Source organism: Macaca thibetana, chromosome 6 (assembly GCF_024542745.1).
Source record: "Macaca thibetana thibetana isolate TM-01 chromosome 6, ASM2454274v1, whole genome shotgun sequence".
In the NCBI taxonomy this organism is placed as follows: domain Eukaryota; kingdom Metazoa; phylum Chordata; class Mammalia; order Primates; family Cercopithecidae; genus Macaca; species Macaca thibetana.
Window position 1 is genome coordinate 105,889,413 of NC_065583.1, and position 22,888 is coordinate 105,912,300.

At 39.1% G+C, this 22,888-nt stretch overlaps 1 protein-coding gene across 4 annotated transcripts in view; it reads right to left on the reverse strand.

The window, feature by feature from the left end:
• The window catches only part of POLK (DNA polymerase kappa), a 90,581-nt gene that overhangs the window by 34,691 nt on the left and 33,002 nt on the right, over positions 1-22,888 (reverse strand). For all 4 annotated transcript variants that reach the window (XM_050794460.1, XM_050794462.1, XM_050794461.1 and 1 more), the window contains exon 3: positions 14,403-14,522. In XM_050794460.1, coding sequence (XP_050650417.1) covers positions 14,403-14,522 — 120 coding nt within the window. The remainder of the gene's footprint in view (positions 1-14,402; positions 14,523-22,888) is intronic.

Sequence of the window (22,888 nt, forward strand, 5' to 3'; positions counted from 1 at the left end):
ACAGTTCCTGTCTGCAGCTCCCAGTGAGACCAAGGCAGAAGGTGGGTGATTTCTGCATTTCCACCTGAGGTATTCGGCTCATCTTATTGGGACTGATTAGAAAGTGGATGCAGGCCAAGAAAGGTTAGGAGAAGCAAGGTGGGATGTTGACCCACCCAGGAACCATGAGGGGTCTGGGAACTCCCTCCCCTAGCCAAGGGAAACCATGAGGGGCTGTGCTGTTAGTGAGGGATGGTGCTATCCGGCCTAGATATTACGCTTTTCCCACTGTCTTCACAACCTGGAGACCAGGAGATTCCACTGGGTGCCTACACAACCAGGGCCCTGGGTTTCAAGCACAAAACTGGGTGGCCATTTGGGCAGACACTGAGCTAGCTGCAGGAGGTTTCTTTCATACCCCAGTGGTGCTGGAATGCCAGAGAGAGAGATCTGTTCATTCCCCAGGAAACGGGGCTGAAGCCAGGGAGCCGAGTGGTCTAGCTCAGTGGATCCCATGCCCACAGAGCCCAGCAAGCTAAGATCCACTGGCTTGAAATTCTCGCTGCTGGCACAGCAGACTGAAGTCGACCTGGGATGCTCCAGCTTGGTGAAGGGAGGAGCATCTGCCATTACTGAGGCTTGTGTAGGAGGTTTTCCCCTCACAGCGTAAACAAAGCCAGCGGGAAGTTCGAACTGGGTGGAACCCACCACAGCTTGGCAAGGCCACTGTAGCCTGAATGCCTTTCTAGATTCCTCCTCTCTGGGCAGGGCATCTCTGAAAGAAAGGCAGCAACCCGTCAGGGGCTTATTGATAAAATTCCCATCTCCCTGGGACAGAGCACCTGGGGAAAGGGGCAGCTGTGGCGCAGTTTCAGCAGACTTAAACGTTCCTGCCTGCTGGTTCTGAAGACAGCAGCAGATTGCCCAGCAGAGCGCTCAAGCTCTGCTAAGGAACAGACTGCCTCCTCAAGTGGGTCCCTGATTCCAATGCCTCCTGATGGTAGGGGTCAACAGACACCTCATACAGGAGAGGTCCAGCTGGCATCTGGTGGTACCCCTCTGGGACAAAGCTTCCAGAGGAAGGAACAGGTAGCAATCTTTGCTGTTCTGCAGCCTCTGCTGGTGACACCCAGGCAAACAGGGTCTGGAGTAGACCTCCAGCAAACTCCAGCAGAACTTCAGAAGAGGGTCCTCCTAGAAGGAAAACTAAAAAACAGAAAGCAACAGCATCAACATCAACAAAGAGGATGACCACGCAAAAGCCCCATCCAAAGGTTACCAACATCGAAGACTAAAGGTAGATAAATCCACAAAGACGAGGAAAAAACAGTGCAAAAAGGCTGAAAATTCCAAAAAACAGAACATATCTTTTCCTCCAAAGGATCACAACTCCATGCCAGCAAGGAAATAAAACTGGATGGAGAATGAGTTTGACAAATTGACAGAAGTAGGCTTCAGAAGGTGGGTAATAACAGAGTCCTCCGAGCTAAAGGAGCATGTTCTAACCCAATGCAAGGAAGCTAAGAACCTTGATAAAAGGTTACAGGAACTGCTAACTAGAATAACCAGTTTTGAGAAGAATATAAATGACCTGATAGAGCTGAAAAACACAGCACAAAAACTTCAAGAAGCATACACAAGTATCAATAGCTGAATTGATGAGCGAAAGAAAGGGTATCAGAGATTGAAGATCAATTTAATGAAATACAGTGTGAAGACAAGATTAGAGAAAAAGCATAAAAAGAACGAACAAAGCCTCAAGAAATATGGGACTATGTGAAAAGACCAAACCTACATTTGATTGGTGTACCTGAAAGTGATGGGGAGAATGGAACGAAGTTGGAAAACACTCTTCAGGATATTATCCAGGAGAACTTCCCCAACCTAGCAAGACAGGCCAACATTCAAAAGAAAACCGCAAAGATACTCCTTGAGAAGAGCAACCCCAAGACACATAATCATCAGATTCACCAAGGTTGAAATGAAGGAAAAAATGTTAAGGGTAGGCCAGAGACAAAGGTCGGGTTACAAAGAGAAGCCCATCAGAATAACAGCAGATCTCTTTACAGAAACCCTACAAGCCAGAAGAGAGTGGGGGCCAACATTCAACATTCTTAAAGAATTTTCAACCCAGAATTTCATATCCAGCCAAACTAAGCTTTATAAGTGAAGAAGAAATACAATTCTTTACAGACAAGCACCAGGCCTGCCTTACAAGAGCTCCTGAAGGAAGCACTAAATATGGAAAGGAAAATCTGATACCAGTCACTGCAAAAGCATACCAAAATGTAAAGACCACTGACACTTGAAGAACCTGTATCAACTAATGGGCAAAATAACCAGTTAGCATCATAATGACAGGATCAAAATAAATGCCCCAATTAAAAGACAAAGACTGGCAAATTGGATAAAGAGTCAAGACCCATCAGTGTGCTCTATTCAGGAGACCCATCCCACATGCAGAGACACACATAGGCTCAAAATAAAGAGATGGAGGAAGATTTACCAAGCAAATAGGAAGAAGAAGAAGAAGAAGAGGAGGAGGAGGAGGAGGAGGAGGAGGAGGAGGAGGAGGAGGAGGAGGAGGAGAAGAAGAAGAAGAAGAAGAAGAAGAAGAAGAAGAAGAAGAAGAAGAAGAAGAAGAAGAAGAAGAAGAAGAAGAAGAAGAAGAAGAAGAAGAAGAAGAAGAAAGAAGAAGAAGAAGAAAGAAGAAGAAGAAGGAGGAGGAGGAGGAGGAGGAGGAGGAGGAAGGAAGAAGGAAGAAGGAAGAAGGAAGAAGGAAGAAGAAGAAGAAGAAGAAGAAGAAGAGGAGGAGGAGGAGGAGGAAGGCAGGCATTGCAATCCCAGTCTCTGATTCTCTGATAAAACAGATTTTAAACCAACAAAGATGAAAAGAGACAAAGAAGGGCATTACATAATGGTAAAGGGATCGATGCAACAAGAAGAGCTAACTATCCTAAACATATATGCACCCAATACAATACCACCCAGATTCATAAAGCAAGTTCTCAGAGACCTACAAAGAGACTTAGACTCCCACACAATAACAGTGGGAGACTTTTAACACTCCACTGACAATATTAGACAGACCATTGAGACAGAAAATTAACAAGGATATTCAGGACTTGAACTAAGCTCTGGACCAAGCAGACCTAATAGATATCTACAGAACTTTCCACCCAAATCAACATAATATACATTCTTCTCAGCACCACATCACAATTATTCTAAAATTGACCACATAATTGGAAGTAAAACACTCCTCAGCAAATGCAAAAGAACGGAAATCATAACAGTCTCTCAGACCACAATGCAATCAAATTAGAACTCAGGATTAAGAAACTCTCTCAGAATAGCACAACTACATGGAAACTGAACAATCTGCTCCTGAATGACTCCTGGATAAACACGAAATTAAGGCAGAAATAAGTAAGTTCTTTGAAATCAAAGATAACAAAGACACAACGTACCAGAATCTCCAGGACACAGCTAAAGCAGTGTTTAGAGGTAAATTTATAGCACTAAATGGCCATAGGAGAACACAGGAATGACCTAAAATTGACACCCTAACAATACAATTAAAATAACTAGAAAAGCAAGAGCAAACAAATTCAAAAGCTAGCAGAAGACAAGAAATAACTGAGATCACAGCAGAACTGAAGGAGATAGAGACACAAAAATCTCTTAAAATAATCAGTGAGTTCAGGAGCTAGTTTTTTGAAAAGATAAACAAAATAGGCAGACTGCTAGCCAGACTATGAACCAAAAAAGTCCAGGACCAGACAGATTCACAGCCAGGCATGGTGGCTCACGTGTGAAATCCCAGCACTTTGGGAGGCTGAAGTGGGCAGATCACCTGTGGTCGGGAGTTCAAGACCAGCCTGATCAACACGGAGAAACCCCATCTGTACAAAAATTCACAGCTGAATTCTACTAGAGGTTCAAAGAGGAGCTGGTACCACTCCTTCTAAAACTATTCCAAACAACAGAAAAAGACAGACTCCTCCCTAACTCATTTATGAGGTCAGCATCATCCTGATACCAAAAAAACCTGAGAGACACACAACAACAAAAAAATTTCAAGCCAATATCCCTGATGAACAAACATCAATGTGAAAATCCTCAATAAAATACTGGCAAACCGAATCCAGCAGTACATTAAAAAGCTTAACCACCACAATCAAGTCAGCTTCATCCCTGGGATGCAAGGGTGGTTCAACACATGCAATTCAATAAACGAAATCCATCACATAAACAGAACCAAAGACAAAAACCGCATGATTATCTCAATAGATGCAGAAAAGGCCTTCGAAAAAATTCAACATCCCTTCATGCTAAAAACTCTCACTAAACTAGGTATCGATGGAAGGTATCTCAAAATAAGAACTATTTATGACAAACCCATAGCCAATATCATACTGAATGGACAAAAGCTGGAAGCATTCCCTCTGAAAATCAGCACTAGACAAGGACGTCCTCTCTCACCACTCCTATTCAACACAGTATTGGAAGTTCTGGCCAGGGCAACCAGGCAAGAGAAAGAAATAAAGAGTATTCAATTAGGAAGACAGGGAGTCAAATTATCTCTGTTTGCAGATAACATGATTGTATATTTAGAAAACCCCACTGTCTCAGCCCAAAATCTCCTTAAGCTGCTAAGCAACTTCAGCAAAGTCTCAGGATACAAAATCAATGTGCAAAAATCACAAACTTTCCTATACACCAATAGACAAACAGAGAGCCAAACCATGAGTGAACTCTCATTCACGATTGCTACAAAGAGAATAAATAAAATACCTAGGAATACAACTTACAAGGGATGTGAAGGACCTCTTCAAGGAGAGCTACAAACCACTGCTCAAGCAAATAAGAGAGGACACAAACAAATGGAAAAACATTCTATGCTCATGGATAGGAAGAATCAATATGGTAAAAATGGCCATACTGCCCAAAGTAATTTATAGATTCAATGCTATTCCCATTAAGGTACCATTGACTTTCTTCATAGAGTTAGAAAAAAATACTTTAAATTTCATATAGAACCAAAAAAAGAGCTTGTATAGCCAAGACAATCCTAAGCAAAAAGAACAAAGCTGAAGGCGTCATGCTACCTGGCTTCAAACTATACCACAAGGCTATAGTAACCAAAACAGCATGGTACAGGTAACAAAACAGATATATAGACCAATGAAACAGAACAGAGGCCTCAGAAATAACACCACACATCTACAACCATTTGATCTTTGACAAACCTGACAAAAACAAACAACGGGGAAAGGATTCTCTATTTAATAAATGGTGTTGGGAAAACTGGCTAGTCATATGCAGAAAACTGAAACTGGACCCCTTCCTTACACCTTATACAAAAATTAACTCAAGATAGATTAAAGACTTAAATATAAGACCTAAAACCATAAAAACCCTGGAGGAAAACTTAGGCAATACCATTCAGGACACAGGCATGGGCAAAGACTTCATGACTAAAACACTGAAAGCAATTGCAACAAAAGCCAAATTTGACAAATGGAATCTAATTAAACTAAAGAGCTTCTACACAGCAAAAGAAACTATCAGCAGAGTGAACAGGCAACCTACAGAATGGGAGAGAATTTTTGCAATCTATCCATGTGACAGAGAGCTAATATCCAGAATCTACAAGGAACTTAAACAAAGCTACAAGAGAAAAACAACCCCATCAAAAGTGGGCAAAGGATATGAACAGACACTTTTCAAAAGAAGACCTTTATGTAGCCAACAAACAAAAAAGCACATCATCAATGGTCATTAGAGAAATGCAAATCAAAACCACAATGAGATACCATCTCATGCCAGCTAGAATGTTGATCATTAAAAAGTCAGGAAACAACAGATGCGGAGAGGATGTGGAGAAATAGGAACGCGTTTACACTGTTGGTGTGAGTGTAAATTAGTTCCACCATTGTGGAAGACAGTGTGGCGATTCCTCAAGGATCTAGAACCAGAAATACCATTTGACCCAGTAATGCCATTACTGGGTAGATACCCAAAGGATTATAAATCATTCTACTATAAAGACACATGTACATGTATGTTTATTACAGCACTATTCACAATATCAGACTTGGAACCAACCCAAATGCCCATCAGTGACAGACTGGATAAAGAAAATGTGGCACATATATACCACGGAATACTATGCAGCCATAAAAAATGAATTCATGTCCTTTGCAGGGACATGGATGAAGCTGGAAAGCATCATTCTCAGCAAACACACACAGGAACAGAAAACCAAACACTGCATGTTCTCACTCATAAATAGGAGTTGAACAACGAGAACATATGGGCACAGGGAGGGGAATATCACACGTCAAGGCCCGTTGTGGGGTGGGGGACAAGGGAAGGGATAGCATTAGTAGAAATACCTAATGTAGATGATGGGTTGATGGGTGCAGCAGACCACCACGGCACATGTATACCTATGTAACAAACCTGCACATTCTACACATGTATCCCAGAACTTAAAGTATAATAATAATAATAGATTTTTTTAAAGAAACAAAAAACAGAATAACAGGTTTGGTTTGGGTCCTAGCACTGCAATTTAACTACATTAGTTACAGGACAGGGAGCAATTTAACCCCTTTCATGCTTACTTTCCTTATTTGTAAAGTGGTACTAAACCAACCTCAATAGGTTATTGAAAGAATTAAAAGAGACACCCATATAATGCACCTATCTAGGGATACAATAAGGGCTTAATTATCTATAATTATAAAAGTAGAAGTTACATTTATTGAGTATATGTGTCATATAATATGCTAAGTGCTTTCTAAGTTAAATCATTTACTGGTCGTAATTCTGAGATCATAATTATTGTTCCCATTTTATAGATGAAACTAAAGCTCAGTAAGAGTAAGTAATTTGCCCTAAGTCATACAGCTAGTAAATGTTAGCACTAAACAGTGAAACCAAGTTACTCTGAAGTCTGTTTTTGATTATGTTATGATGCTTCCCTACAATAGATTTTTTAAAGTCTGTAATGTTGAAATACACTCAAATTGAACTGTAATGGTGTATTTTCTATCCATATTATGTCTTATTTTCTTTAAAAATCCCCCATTTCTATTACATTGAGAGACTCAGAAATAATGTGGTTTTTTTTTGTTGTTGTTGTTTTCTTAAGTTAGTATTTCCCCAAGACTATTGAATAAATTTGAGTTAATAAAATCAATTGTTGGCCAGCCCCAGTGACTCATGCCTGTAACCCCTTTGGGACGCTTAAGTGGAAGGGTAGCTTGAGGCCAGGAGTTTGAGACTAGCCTGGGCAACATAGCGAGATCCTGTCTCTACAAAAAATTTAAAAAATTAACTGGGCATGAAAGTGTACACCTATAGTCCCACCTACTTGGGAGGCTGAGGCAGGAGGATTGTTTGAGCCCAGTAGTTGGAGGTTGTAGTGAGCCATGATGGCACCACTGCACTCCAGCCTGGGTGACAGAGAGAGATCCTGTCTCTTAAAAAAAAAAAAAACCCCAAATCAATAAATTGCGAAAATGGTCAAAATGCACTGATTTGCTGTATAGCTGCCATGCAATGTAACATGAACATTTGTCTACTTGATTTACGAACCGATGTTCTTATACAACAATTTGTCAGTTACAAAAAAAAAAAAAAGATTGTGCCTTTAAGAAGTCCACTGAGGTTGAGAAAGGGTGAAGTATACTTAAGAGAGGTTCTGAACACCCTGGGGGTTCATGCCTGTAGAAGTTGCTTACCTCAGCTCAACTAGCAATAGTACATACTATCATATCACACATAATAAAATTGAGTACTTGGAAATTTTAAGACTCTAAAATAGAAACACATTTCCTATGGAAACAACTCTGTTCTCTCAGGCCTTCTTGACTCAAACTTCCTCAATCCCCTCCCATTTATACAACTTCTTTTGGAGGAAGCTCAACAAATTAAACAATTTAACAATCAACATAAAACACATTTCCTGCCATTCCTGTTGCAAAAGATGCCAGAGAGCCTCTGATGAAATAGTCAACCAACACTGGAACAAAATCTTATATTCTGCTACACAATGGAAGATACTTTCTATTCCTTCAGATTATTAGTATATTTAAGGATATGAGCTTTAAAAATAGTATGAATAGCTAACAGTTGTTAGCATCACTTATATACTGTATCATTGAAACTGCTAAATATATTTGTAGGTTATAGATCAATAAAATGAAAACGTCCAGAAAGTACATTGCTTAAGGATTAATATCAATTTAAAAATAATATTATTATGGATAGAACTGATTTTTTTTAAAACCTTGATAAAATGATGCCTAAGTTTATTTGAAAGAAACATGCATGAGAAAAAAAAAATTTAAAGAAGCATTACAAGGGAGAATATTAAACTATATTCCTGCTGTTCAATAACTAAAACTGTATGTTACTGATACAAGAAAAGACTGAACTTATTAGAAGACAGTCCAGAAATAAATCAAAGAAAATTGAGAATTTTTTTATTTGGAAGTGCCTCATTTCAACTCAGTGAAGAAAGGATTCGTGATTCAATAAATGGAGTTGGGACAAGTGAATCACCATTTAGGGAAAATAATACTATGTAGGGAAAATATAACACCATTTAAGAAAAACATACTTCACACCTTACATCAAAACAAATTCCAAATTGACTAAAGATATGAGTATGCCAAGAGCTATAAAAAAATACTAAAAGAAGACATAGGCATGGCTGTGAGGAATAATCTTCCAAGTACAATACCAAGACCAAAAATTAAAAACAAAAAAACAAAAAAACCATTATAAGAATACCGTTTCTGGAACCAGTAAGTGATAATAATCAGTTACAAGATATAAGGTTAATATACAAAAGTCAGTCACTTTCCTATATGCCACCAATGAACAAGTAAAATTTAAAATTTAAAACACATTAGAGGCCAAACATGGTGGCTCACACCTGTAATCCCAGCACTTTCAGAGGCTGAGGCGGGTGGATCACTTGAACTCAGGAGTTCAAGACCAGCCTGGCCAACATGGTGAAACCCTGTCTCAACCAAAAATACAAAAACTAGCTAGGCATGGTGGTGGGCACCTGTAATCGCAGCTACTTGGGAAGTAGAGGCAAGAGAATCGCTTAAACCCAGGAAGAGGAGGATGCAGTGAGCTGAGGTCATCCCACTGCACTGCAGCCTGGGTGACAGAGGCAGTCTCAAAAACAAAACAAAACAAAAAACACATTACGATTTATATTAAAACATCCAAAAATGAAATACTTAGGTACAAATGTAACAAAATAGGTACAAGATCAACATGAGGAAAACTACAAAGTCTGAAAAAAAGCAAAGAAGAACTAAATACAGTCTCTGGCCTATGATGGTTCAACTTAAGATTTTTCAGCTTTATGAAGGGTTTTTATCTGGACATAATCCCACCATTAAGTCAGGGAATATCTAGACTTATGATGGTTTGACTTACAATTTTTCAACTTTATAATGGGTTTATCCAAATGTAACTCCATTGTAAGCCAAGGAGCATCCTTAAATGGAGAGATATTCCATGTTCATGAAGGGGAAGACTCTATGATCAAATGCCAGTCAGTTCTTCCCAACTTCATCTATACACTCAATGCAATCCTAGTCAAAATCCCAGCAACTTATTTTGTGGATGTCAACAAACTGATTCTAAAATGTATATGGTGAGGCAAAAGATCCAATTAGCCAACACAATATTGAAGAACAAGAACAAAACTGAAGGACTGAAACTACTTGACTTCAAGACTTACTATAAAGTTACAGTAATTAAGATAGTGTGGTATTGGCAAAAGAACAGACAAATAGATCAATGAAACAGAATACAGAGCCCAGAAATAGACTCACATAAATACAGACAATTGGTCTTTGAAAAAGGAGCAATGACTCAGTAACACGGATAAGAGTTTCTTTTTTTTTTTTCTTTTTTCTTTTCTGGAGACTCATGCTGTTGCCCAGGCAGGAGTGCAATCATGGCTCACTGCCACCTCGACCTCCCAGGCGCAAAAAATCTTCCCACCTCGGCCTCCCGAACAGCTAGGACCATGGGCCTGTGCCACCACTCCCAGTTATTTTTTTCTATTTTTTGTAGAAGCAGGGTCTTGCTATGTTGCCTAGACTGGTCTTGAACCCCTGGGCTCAAGTGATCTTCCCACCTTGGCCTCCCAAAGTGCTGGGATTACAGGCATGAGCCGCCACACCTAGCAAGAAAAGTTTTTTTTTTTTTAACAAATTGTGCTGGAACAATTGGATATCCACATGTTAAAAAAAAAAAAAAAAAAAAAAAAAAAGAGATGAACTTATATCCTCCACAAAAACGAACTCAAATGAATCACAGACCTAACTGTAAAGTGCAAAACTATAAAATTCCTAGAAGATAACACAAGAGAAAATATAGATGGACTTGGATTTAATGATGACTATTTAGATACAATACCAAAGGCACAATCCATGAAAGAAATAATTGATAAACTAGACTTCATTAAAATTAAAAATTTCCGCTCTGTGAAAGATACTGTCAATAGAATAAAAAGAAAAGCCACAGGTTGGGAAACAATATTTGCAAAAGACATATCTGATACAGGTCTGCTGTCCAAAATACACAAAGAACTCTTAAGAACCAAAAATAAGAAGGCAGACAACTTGATTATAAATGGTCAAGGACCTTAACAGACACCTCAACAAAGAAGATAAACAGATGGCAAATAAGCACATGAAAAGATGCTCCACATCATATGTCATCAGGGAAATGCAAATTAAAACAACAATGAGATACCACTATACATATATTAGAATAGCCAAAATTCACAATAGTGACAACACCAAATGATGGCAATGATATTCAGCAACAGGAATTCTCATTCATTGTTGGTGGGAAGACAAAATGGTATGGTCACTTTCGAAGACAGTTTGGCAGCTTCCTATAAAGCTAAACATAATTTTATTTTACCATATTATCCAGCGATTCACTCCTTAGTATTTACCCAAAGGAGTTGAAAACTTATGCCCATACATAAGCCTGGCCATGGATATTTACAGCAGCTTTATTCATAATTCCCAAAACTTAGAAGCAACCAAAGTAACCTTCAGTAGGTAAATGGACAAATAGCTTGATAGCTCATTTATTTTATGTGCTGAATATTATTCAATTGTCTATGGTATGGCTCATACCTGTAATCCCAGAACTTTGGAAGGCTGAGGCGGGCGGATTACATGAGGCCAGGAGTTGGAGACCAGATTGGCCAACATGGTGAAACCCTGTCTCTACTAAAAAATGCAAAAATTAGCTAGGCATGGAGGTGGGCACTGGTTATCCCAGCTACTCGGGAGGCCAAGGGAGGAGAAAAGCTTGAACCTGGGAGGAGGAGGTTGCAGTGAGCCAAAATTGCACCACTGCACTCCAGCCTGGGCAACAAAGTGAGAGAGACTCCATCTCAAAAAAAAAAAAAATTGTCTGTGGTACATCCAGACAATTGAATAACATTCAGTACATAAAATAAATGAACTATTAAGCCATGAAAAGACATGAAGGAAATGTAAATGTATGCATTTACACTGCATAAGTAAAAACAGTCAGTCTGAAAAGGCTACATCCTGTATGATTCTAATATATGACATTTAGAAAAGGGAAAACTATGGAGATAGTAAAAAGGTCAGTGATTGCCAGGGGTTACTGGGGGAGGGAGGGATGAATAGATGGAGCACCGAGTATTTTTTTAGGGCAGTGAAACTACTCTTTATAATACTATAATGGTGGATGCACCTCACTGTACATTTGTCGAAACCCACAGAATGTACACCACCAATATTGAACCCTAATGTAAACTATCAACTTTGGGTGATAAGGTGGTGTCAACGTAGGTTCATCAACTGTAACAAATGTACCCCTCTGGTGGGGGATGATGATAGTGGGGGAGGTTATGCCTGTGGGGAGAAAGGAGTATATGGAATATCTTTGTACCTTTTGTTCAATTTTGCTGTGAACCTAAAACCGCTTTGAAAAATATGGTCTTTTTATACATGCTTGTGTTTGTTCACTGCAGCACAATTCACAACAGCAAAGACACGGAATCAATCTAAATGCTCATCAATGATAGACTGGATAAAGAAAATTTTATACATATACACCATGGAATACCGTGCAGCAATAAAAAAGAATGAGATCATGTCTTTTGCAAGGACATGGATGGAGCTGGAGGCCATTATCCCTAGTAACTAACAAAGGAACAGAAACCACATACGGCATGTTCTCACTTGTAAGTGGGAGATAAATCATGAAACCACATGGACACATAGAGGGGAACAACATACACTGGGGCCTACTGGAGGGTGGACCATGGGAGGAGGGAGAGGATCAGGAAGAATAACTAATGGGTAGTACTAGGCTTAATGCCTGGGTGACAAAATAATCTGTACAACAAACCCCCATGACACCAATTTACTTATATAACAAACCTGCACATGTACCCCAAACTTAAAAGTTAAAAAAAATAAATTTTGAAGTGAAAGGAAGATATATACATATATATATACAATTTTTTTTAAAGTCACTGGCTTTGATTACATAAATATTAAAAATTATATGGGAAAAACTGCAAAATTAAAAGATAATATATTGGAAAAATATTCAAAACAAATGGCAAGAAAAAATCTCTAATATATTAAGACCCTATAAATCAAGATACATATAAACTCCCCTAAAAATGTGGGCAAAAAACATTGCTTCAGGCTGCTACTTGAATCCCAAAATCCATTCTTCCTTCCTTCCATAGTAATGAATTTTCAGCTGGGCACATGGGCACCCAGCTAAAGTTATAGCTTCTCTTGCAGTTAGGTGTGGCCATGTAACTTAAATTCTTGCCAAATAATGTCAGCTGAAGTAATGTGTGCAACTTCTTTTGCACTTGTTTAATAGCAAATTACTGTACTTGCCTTCAATTATTTCCCTTTCTTTCTTCCTTAACCAGGAGATGGAATATGGATGGAAAATAATTCAGTTTTGCTAATTCAGGTAAGGATAACACCAGGGGATGATGGAACAACATGATTTAAAGAACCTGGGTCTCTAAATGATAATCAGAGTCACTCACCAGCTAGAACTACTCACTTATGTGAGAAAGAAAGCAGCTCTTATTTAAAATATTACATTTTTGGTTTCTTGTGCTAGCAACTTAGCATATATCCTCACAAATAGAATAAAAGAGGAAATTCTCACAATAAGGAAATATTAATGGCTTACAATTATGTGAGAAAATCAATACTCTCATGCTGAAAATGTAAAATGATACCATCTTTGATCAAAATAACAGCACTAGAGTACAAAGGTAAGAAGGATAATCACAGGGTTGTGTATGAAACAAAAACCTGAAATCAAGGTGGGATATGGTAAATAAATTATGGTACCTCCATACAGTGGAATGCTGTGAAGCATTAAAAATGATGATATGACAAATAGATCATCTTTCATCATAATAGAAGACCATGTAAAAATTATCTTGTGCTCTGAGAAGGCATATGTATCAAAAAATGACACATTATATAGTTGGGTAAAGAAAGCATAAAATTTATGATCTTTGAACTCTGTCACAAGAGAAGGATTTTGTAACATATTAGATTAATCTAATTTTACTGTTACCTTATAGACTAGAGCTTTGTTAACATTGGATCAGATTTTGATAAAGGGTAAACACCTTTTGCCATGACTTGTTTTACTATCAGAAATTTGACTGCTTTGAGTTGTCAGTCTACCACACAGTGCCCTGCAACTTGGATATTCCCAAACTTTTCTCCTGAAATAACTTTTAATAGAAGAGGAAACTGAGTATTTACTTCCCGAGATCCTGGAGAAGGCAAAAACCTTCCAAGATTTTAGAAGTCTTGTGTTTTATCTTAAAAGTTCATGTACATTTGGCATTCTAATCTATAGTGTGACTTTTTATTTTACTATAACATGGTTATGTTTTAAGTTACTTTCCAATTTAATTAGTTAACATATTCCTCAAATATATTTTGCAACATCAGTATTGCAGAAACATGCCACATTTATCCTGTGGCCTTTTTCTAGCTGTGAAGTATGTATACAATAAAAAGAACATAGGCTTTGGATTAAATCCTCGTTTTGCCAACTACTTGTCCTATCAAGCTGGGCAAGTTACTCAACCTAATTAAGACTTCATTTACTCATCTGTATAATAGAGGTGACAATGTCTAGGTGTGGAGTCTTTATGTAAATGAGCAGAGCAACACTCAGAAAAGTATGTTCATTTGCTGAATATGTATGCTTTACAATATACTGAACATTTACATTTCATCTTGTTTTCAGTTATGACTTGATAATACATTTTAACTGTCAATTACTATTCTACCAGCTTCCACTTTATTTAACAATTTAACTAATACCTGTAATTGTGCTTTTCTTAGCTGTTGGCTGGTGATTTGAGCTTTTTGTTGCATCATATTTTCAATTCGTTGGTTGACCTGCTTTTCTTTCTTGAGTTCATTTCCATAAAATCTGGAGCCCTATGGAGGAAAACAAAACAAAGCATAAGAAAAATATCTGAAAGAAAGCATCACTGTAGTATAACCTGGCGGCTAAGAGCACATACTCGGGAAACAGAAGATTAAATTTAAAACTTAGCTCTACTACTTACTAGATTGGTGACCCTAAAATTATTTAATCTTTCTACATCTCAGTTTATTTGTAAGATGAATTTATAAGTAGTTAATTAAATTACAGGATTGTTGTGAGGCAGTACTTAGCATAGTACAAGCTCTCTGAGATGAATTCAGATTTGCATTCAGAAAAGAACAGTATGTCCTAGGTAGGATCCACAGGGCATATAAAAGGCCTTAATGGGTTGGGTCATCAGTTATCTCTTGCATTAAAAAATACTCCTTACAAAGTATTTTCAAATATTTAATGTTAAGTCATTAAAGAAAATGTAGAAAATAATTTTAAAAACTGCCCATCATTTCATCACTGAACATAGTGTCCATCCATTTATCTGGTTGATAGACATTTAGCTTATTTTCACTTTTTGGCTACAGTGAAAAATGCTATCGTAAACATTTGTGGACAAGTTTTCATGTGGACATCCGTTGTCATTTCTCTCAGGTATGTACCTAGGAGTGGGGTTTCTGTGTCATATGGTACCTCTATACTCAACCTTTTGAGGAAATGCCAGTCCGTTTTCCAAAGTGGTTGAACCATTTTATAATCCCATCAGCAATGCAGGAAGGTTCCAATTTCTCCACATCCTTGCCAACATTTGTTACTGTGTCTTACTTATTATAGCTATTCTAAGCAATACTAGTATGAATGGCATCTCTTTGTGGTTTTTAAATTTGTATTTGCCTGATGACTAATGATACTGAGCATCTTTTCATGTGCCTAGAGCCATTTGTATATCTTCTTTACTTAAATGTTTATTCACATCTTTTGACCATTTTTTGATTCGGTTGCTTGTCTTATTGAGTTGTAGACATTTTCTGTATATTCTGGATATAAGTCTTTTATCACATATGTGTTTTACAAATATTTTACCCAAGGCACACTGATCTTTTTCTTTCTTTCTTTCTTTTTTTTTTTAAGAGATGGGAGGTCTCATTATGTTGCCCAGGATGGTCTCAAACTCCTGATCCTCCCACCTCAGCCTTCCAAAGTGTTAGGATTACAGGCGTGAGCCACCACACCTGACCTTTTTATTTTTATTGCTGTCTTTTGAAGCGTAAACATTTTAAATTTTGATGAGGACCAATTCATCAACTTTCTTTTATTGACTGTGCTTTTAGTATCACATCTAAATTTCTGCCTAACTGAAGGTCTCAGAGGCTTTCTCAAATTTTCTCCTAAAAGTTGTATTGGTTTGGCTTTTTAAGTCTATTTTGAGTTAATTTTGTGTATGGTATAAGGGGTTTATTATTATTATTATTATTATACTTTAAGTTCTAGGGTACATGTGCATAACGTGCAGGTTTGTTACATATGTATACTTGTGCCATGTTGGCGTGCTGCACCCATCAACTCGTCAGCACCCATCAACTTGTCATTTACATCAGGTATAACTCCCAATGAATTCCCTCCCCTCTCCCCCCTCCCCATGATAGGCCCCTGTGTCTGATGTTCCCCTTCCTGAGTCCAGGTGATCTCATTGTTCAGTTCCCACCTATGAGTGAGAACATGTGGTGTTTGGTTTTCTGATCTTGCGATAGTTTGCTGAGAATGATGGTTTCCAGCTGCATCCATGTCCCTACAAAGGACACAAACTCATCCTTTTTTATGGCTGCATAGTATTCCATGGTGTATATGTGCCACATTTTCTTAATCCAGTCTGTCACTGATGGACATTTGGGTTGATTCCAAGTCTTTGCTATTGTGAATAGTGCTGCAATAAACATATGCGTGCATGTGTCTTTATAGCAGCATGATTTATAATCCTTTGGGTATATACTCGGTAATGGGATGGCTGGGTCATATGGTACTTCTAGTTCTAGATCCTTGAGGAATCGCCATACTGTTTTCCATAATGGTTGAACTAGTTTGCAATCCCAACATCAGTGTAAAAGTGTTCCTATTTCTCTACATCCTCTCCAGCACTTGTTGTTTCCTGACTTTTTAATGATTGCCATTCTAACTGGTGTGAGATGGTATCACATTGTGGTTTTGATTTGCATTTCTCTGATGGCCAGTGATGATGAGCATTTTTTCATCTGTCTGTTGGCTGTATGAATGTTTTCTTTTGAGAAATGTCTGTTCATATCCTTTGCCCACTTTTTGATGGGGTTGTTGTTTTTCTTGTAAATTTGCTTGAGTTCTTTGTAGGTTCTGGATATTAGCCCTTTGTCAGATGAGTAGATTGCAAAAATTTTCTCCCATTCTGTAGGTTGCCTGTTCACTCTGATGGTAGTTTATTTTGCTGTGCAGAAGCTCTTTAGTTTAATTAGATCCCATTTGTCAATTTTGGCTTTTGTTGCCGTTGCTTTTGCTGTTTTAGACATGAAGTCCTTGCCCATGCCTATGTCCTGAATGGTATTACCTAGGTTTTCTTCTAGGGTTTTTATGGTATTAGGTCTAACATTTAAGTCTCTAATCCATCTTGAATTAATTTTCGTATAAGGAGTAAGAAAAGGATCCAGTTTCAGCTTTCTACTTATGGCTAGCCAATTTTCCCAGCACCATTTATTAAATAGGGAATCCTTTCCCCATTTCTTGTTTTTCTCAGGTTTGTCAAAGATCAGATGGCTGTAGATGTGTGGTATTATTTCTGAGGACTCTGTTCTGTTCCATTGGTCGATATCTCTGTTTTGGTACCAGTACCATGCTGTTTTGGTTACTGTAGCCTTGTAGTATAGTTTGAAGTCAGGTAGTGTGACGCCTCCAGCTTTGTTCTTTTGACTTAGGATTGTTTTGGCAATGTGGGCTCTTTTTTCATTCCATATGAAGTTTAAAGTAGTTTTTTCCAATTCTGTGAAGAATTTCATTGGTAGCTTGATGGGGATGGCATTGAATCTATAAATTACCTTGGGCAGTATGGCCATTTTCACGATATTGATTCTTCCTATCCATGAGCATGGTATGTTCTTCCATTTGTTTGTGTCCTCTTTTATTTCACTGAGCAGTGGTTTGTAGTTCTCCTTGAAGAGGTCCTTTACATCCCTTGTAAGTTGGATTCCTAGGTATTTTATTCTCTTTGAAGCAATTGTGAATGGAAGTTCATTCATGATTTGGCTCTCTGTCTGTCTGTTACTGGTGTATAAGAATGCTTGTGATTTTTGCACATTAATTTTATATCCTGAGACTTTGCTGAAGTTTCTTATCAGCTTAAGGAGATTTTGGGCTGAGACAATGGGGTTTTCTAAATATACAATCATGTCATCTGCAAACAGGGACAATTTGACTTCTTCTTTTTCTAACTGAATACCCTTTATTTCTTTCTCTTGCCTGATTGCCCTAGCCAGAACTTCCAACACTATGTTGAATAGGAGTGGTGAGAGAGGGCATCCCTGTCTTGTGCCAGTTTTCAAAGGGAATTTTTCCAGTTTTTGCCCATTCAGTATGATATTGGCTGTGGGTTTGTCATAAATAGCTCTTATTATTTTGAGATACGTTCCATCAATACCGAATTTATTGATAGTTTTTAGCATGAAGGGCTGTTGAATTTTGTCAAAGGCCTTTTCTGCATCTATTGAGATAATCATGTGGTTTTTGTCTTTGGTTCTGTTTATATGCTGGATTACATTTATTGATTTGCGTATGTTGAACCAGCCTTGCATCCCAGGGATGAAGCCCACTTGATCATGGTGGATAAGCTTTTTGATGTGCTGTTGGATCCGGTTTGCCAATATTTTATTGAGGATTTTTGCATCGATGTTCATCAGGGATATTGGCCTAAAATTCTCTTTTTTTGTTGTGTCTCTGCCAGGCTTTGGTATCAGGATGATGTTGGCCTCATAAAGTGAGTTAGGGAGGATTCTCTCTTTTTCTATTGATTGGAATAGTTTCAGAAGGAATGGTACCAGCTCCTCCTTGTACCTCTGGTAGAATTCAGCTGTGAATCCATCTGGTCCTGGACTTTTTTTGGTTGGTATGCTATTAATTATTGCCTCAATTTCAGAGCCTGCTATTGGTCTATTCAGGGATTCAGCTTCTTCCTGGTTTAGTCTTGGGAGAGTATAAGTGTCCAGGAAATTATCCATTTCTTCTAGGTTTTCTAGTTTATTTGTGTAGAGGTGTTTATAGTATTCTCTGATGGTAGTTTGTATTTCTCTGGGGTCAGTGGTGATATCCCCTTTATCATTTTTTATTGCATCTATTTGATTCTTCTCTCTTTTCTTCTTTATTAGTCTTGCTAGCGGTCTATCAATTTTGTTGATCTTTTCAAAAAACCAACTCCTGGACTCATTGATTTTTGAAGGGTTTTTTGTGTCTCTATCTCCTTCAGTTCTGCTCTGATCTTAGTTATTTCTTGCCTTCTGCTAGCTTTCGAATGTGTTTGCTCTTGCTTCTCTAGTTCTTTTAATTGTGATGTTAGAGTGTCAATTTTAGATCTTTCCAGCTTTCTCTTGTGGGCATTTAGTGCTATAAATTTCCCTCTACACACTGCTTTAAATGTGTCCCAAAGATTCTGGTATGTTGTATCTTTGTTCTCATTGGTTTCAAAGAATATCTTTATTTCTGCCTTCATTTCGTTATGTACCCAGTAGTCATTCAGGAGCAGGTTATTCAGTTTCCATGTAGTTGAGCGGTTTTGATTGAGTTTCTAAATCCTGAGTTCTAGTTTGATTGCACTGTGGTCTGAGAGACAGTTTGTTATAATTTCCATTCTTGTATATTTGCTGAGGAGTGCTTTACTTCCAATTATGTGGTCTATTTTGGAATGAGTGTGAAGTGGTGCTGAGAAGAATGTATATTCTGTTGATTTGGGGGGGAGAGTTCTGTAGATGTCTATTAGGTCCGCTTGGTGCAGAGATGAGTTCAGTTCCTGGATATCCTTGTTAATTTTCTGTCTTGTTGATCTGTCTAATGTTGACAGTGGGGTGTTGAAGTCTCCCATTATTATTGTATGGGAGTCTAAGTCTCTTTGTAAGTCTCTAAGGACTTGTTTTATGAATCTGGGTGCTCCTGTATTGGGCGCATATATATTTAGGATAGTTAGCTCTTCCTGTTGAATTGATCCCTTTACCATTATGTAATGGCCTTCTTTGTCTCTTTTGATCTTTGATGGTTTAAAGTCTGTTTTATCAGAGACTAGGATTGCAACCCCTGCTTTTTTTTGTTCTCCATTTGCTTGGTAGATCTTCTTCCATCCCTTTATTTTGAGCCTATGTATGTCTCTGCATGTGAGATGGGTCTCCTGAATACAGCAAACTGATGGGTCTTGACTCTTTATCCAGTTTCCCAGTCTGTGTCTTTTAATTGGAGCATTTAGTCCATTTACATTTAAAGTTAATATTGTTATGTGTGAACTTGATCCTGCCATTATGATATTAACTGGTTATTTTGCTCGTTAGTTGATGCAGTTTCTTCCTAGCCTCGATGGTCTTTACATTTTGGCATGTTTTTGCAATGGCTGGTACCTGTTGTTCCTGTCCATGTTTATTGCTTCCTTCAGGGTCTCTTGTAAGGCAGGCCTGGTGGTGACAAAATCTCTAAGCATTTGCTTATCTGTAAAGGATTTTATTTCTCCTTCACTTATGAAACTTAGTTTGGCTGGATATGAAATTCTGGGTTGAAAATTCTTTTCTTGAAGAATGTTGAATATTGGCCCCCACTCTCTTCTGGCTTGTAGAGTTTCTGCCGAGAGATCTGCTGTTAGTCTGATGGGCTTCCCTTTGTGGGTAACCCGACCTTTCTCTCTGGCTGCCCTTAACAGTTTTTCCTTCATTTCAACTTTGGTGAATCTGACAACTATGTGTCTTGCAGTTGCTCTTCTCAAGGAGTATCTTTGTGGCGTTCTCTGTATTTCCTGAATTTGAATGTTGGCCTGCCCTACTAGGTTGGGGAAGTTCTCCTGGATGATATCCTGAAGAGTGTTTTCCAACTTGGTTCCATTTTCCCCCTCACTTTCAGGCACCCCAATCAGACGTAGATTTGGTCTTTTTACACAATCCCATACTTCTTGCAGGCTTTGTTCATTTCTTTTTCTTCTTTTTTCTTTAGATTTCTCTTCTCGCTTCATTTCATCCATTTGATCCTCAATCACTGATACTCTTTCTTCTAGTTGATCGAGTCGGTTACTGAAGCTTGTGCATTTGTCACGTAATTCTCGTGTCATGGTTTTCATCTCTGTCAGTTCATTTATGGCCTTCTCTGCATTAATTATTCTAGTTATCAATTCTTCCACTCTTTTTTCAAGGTTTTTAGTTTCTTTGTGCTGGGTACGTAATTCCTCCTTTAGCTCTGAGAAGTTTGATGGACTGAAGCCTTCTTCTCTCATCTCGTCAAAGTCATTCTCCGTCCAGCTTTGATCCATTGCTGGCGATGAGCTGCGTTCCTTTCCAGGGGGAGATGTGCTCTTATTTTTTGAATTTCCAGCTTTTCTGCCCTGCTTTTTCCCCATCTTTGTGGTTTTATCTGCCTCTGGTCTTTGATGATGGTGACGTACTGATGGGGTTTTGGTGTGGGTGTCCTTCCTGTTTGTTAGTTTTCCTTCTAACAGTCAGGACCCTCAGCTGTAGGTCTGTTGGAGATTGTTTGAGGTCCACTCCAGACCCTGTTTGCCCGGGTATCAGCAGCAGAGTCTGCAGAAGATAGAATATTGCTGAACAGCGAGTGTACCTGTCTGATTCTTGCTTTGGAAGCTTCCTCTCAGGGGTGTACTCCACCGTGTGAGGTGTGGGGTGTCGGTCTGCTCCTAGTGGTGGATGTCTCCCAGTTAGGCTACTCAGGGGTCAGGGGCCCACTTGAGCAGGCAGTCTGTCCGTTCTCAGATCTCAGCCTCCGTGTTGGGAGATCCACTGCTCACTTCAAAGCTGTCAGACACAGTCGTTTGCGTCTGCAGAGGTTTCTGCTACTTTTGTTGTTGTTGTTGTTGTTGTTGTTTAGCTGTGCCCTGTACCCAGAGGTGGAGTCCACAGAGACTGACAGGCCTCCTTGAGCTGCTGTGAGCTCCACCCAGTTTGAACGTCCCAGCGGCTTTGTTTACCCACTTAAGCCTCAGCAATGGCTGGCGCCCCTCCCCCAGCCTCACTGCTGCCTTGCCGTTAGATCGCAGACTGCTGTGCTAGCAATGAGGGAGGCTCCCTGGGCGTGGGACCCTCCCGGCCAAGTGTGGGATATAGTCTCCTGGTGTGCCCGTTTGCTAAGACCCTTGGTAAAGCACAGTATTGGGGTGGGAGTTACCCGATTTTCCAGGTGTTGTGTGTCTCAGCTCCCCTGGCTAGGAAAAGGGATTCCCTTCCCCCTTGTGTTTCCCAGGTGAGGCGATGCCTCGCCCTGCTTCAGCTCTCGCTGGTCGGGCTGCAGCAGCTGACCTACACCGGTGGCCGGCAATCCCTAGTGAGATGAACCCAGTACCTTGGTTGAAAATGCCGAAATCACCTGTCTTCTGTGTCGCTCGCGCTGGGAGCTGGAGACTGGAGCTGTTCCTATTCGGCCATCTTGCTCCGCCCCCTTGTTTTGTTTTTAAAGACAGGGTCTCACTATGTTGCCCAGGCTGGTCTCAAACTCCTGGGCTCAAGTGATCCTCCTATCTCGGACTACCAAAGTGCTGGGATTACAGGTGTGAGTCACTGCACCTGGCCTTTTTCTTTATTTTTATTGTCTCACTGCACTGGTTAGAACTGTTAGGACTATGTTGAGTTGAAAAGGTGAGAGGGGACATTCTTGCCTTGTTCCTAATTTTAGGGAGAAAGTGTTCAATCTTCCACCATAAAGTATGATGTTTACTGTAGGTTTTTTTTTAAATAGATGTCCTTTACTAGATTGAGGAAGTACCCTTCTATTTCAAGTTTGTTAAGAGCTTTTAGCATGAATAGTGGTGGGATTTTATCAAATATGCTTTTTCTGAGTCTACTAAGATGATTGTGTGGTTTTGTGCCCTTTATTTTAATATGATGTATTACATTAATTGATTTTCAGGTCTCTTTTTTTTTCTTTCCTTTTTCCGAGAAGGAGTCTTGCTCTGTTGCCCAGGCTGGAGTACAGTGGCATGATCTTGGCTCACTGCAACCTCCACCTCCCGGATTCAAGCAATTCTCCTGTCTCAGCCTCCCGAGTAGCTGGGACTACAGGCATATGCCACCATGCCTGGCTTATTTTTTTATTTTTAGTAGAGATGTGGTTTCACCATATTGGTCATGCTGGTCTTGAACTCCTGACCTCAGGTGATCCACCCACCTCAGCCTCCCAAAGCGCTGGGGTCATAGGCATGAGCTTGGCCGATTTT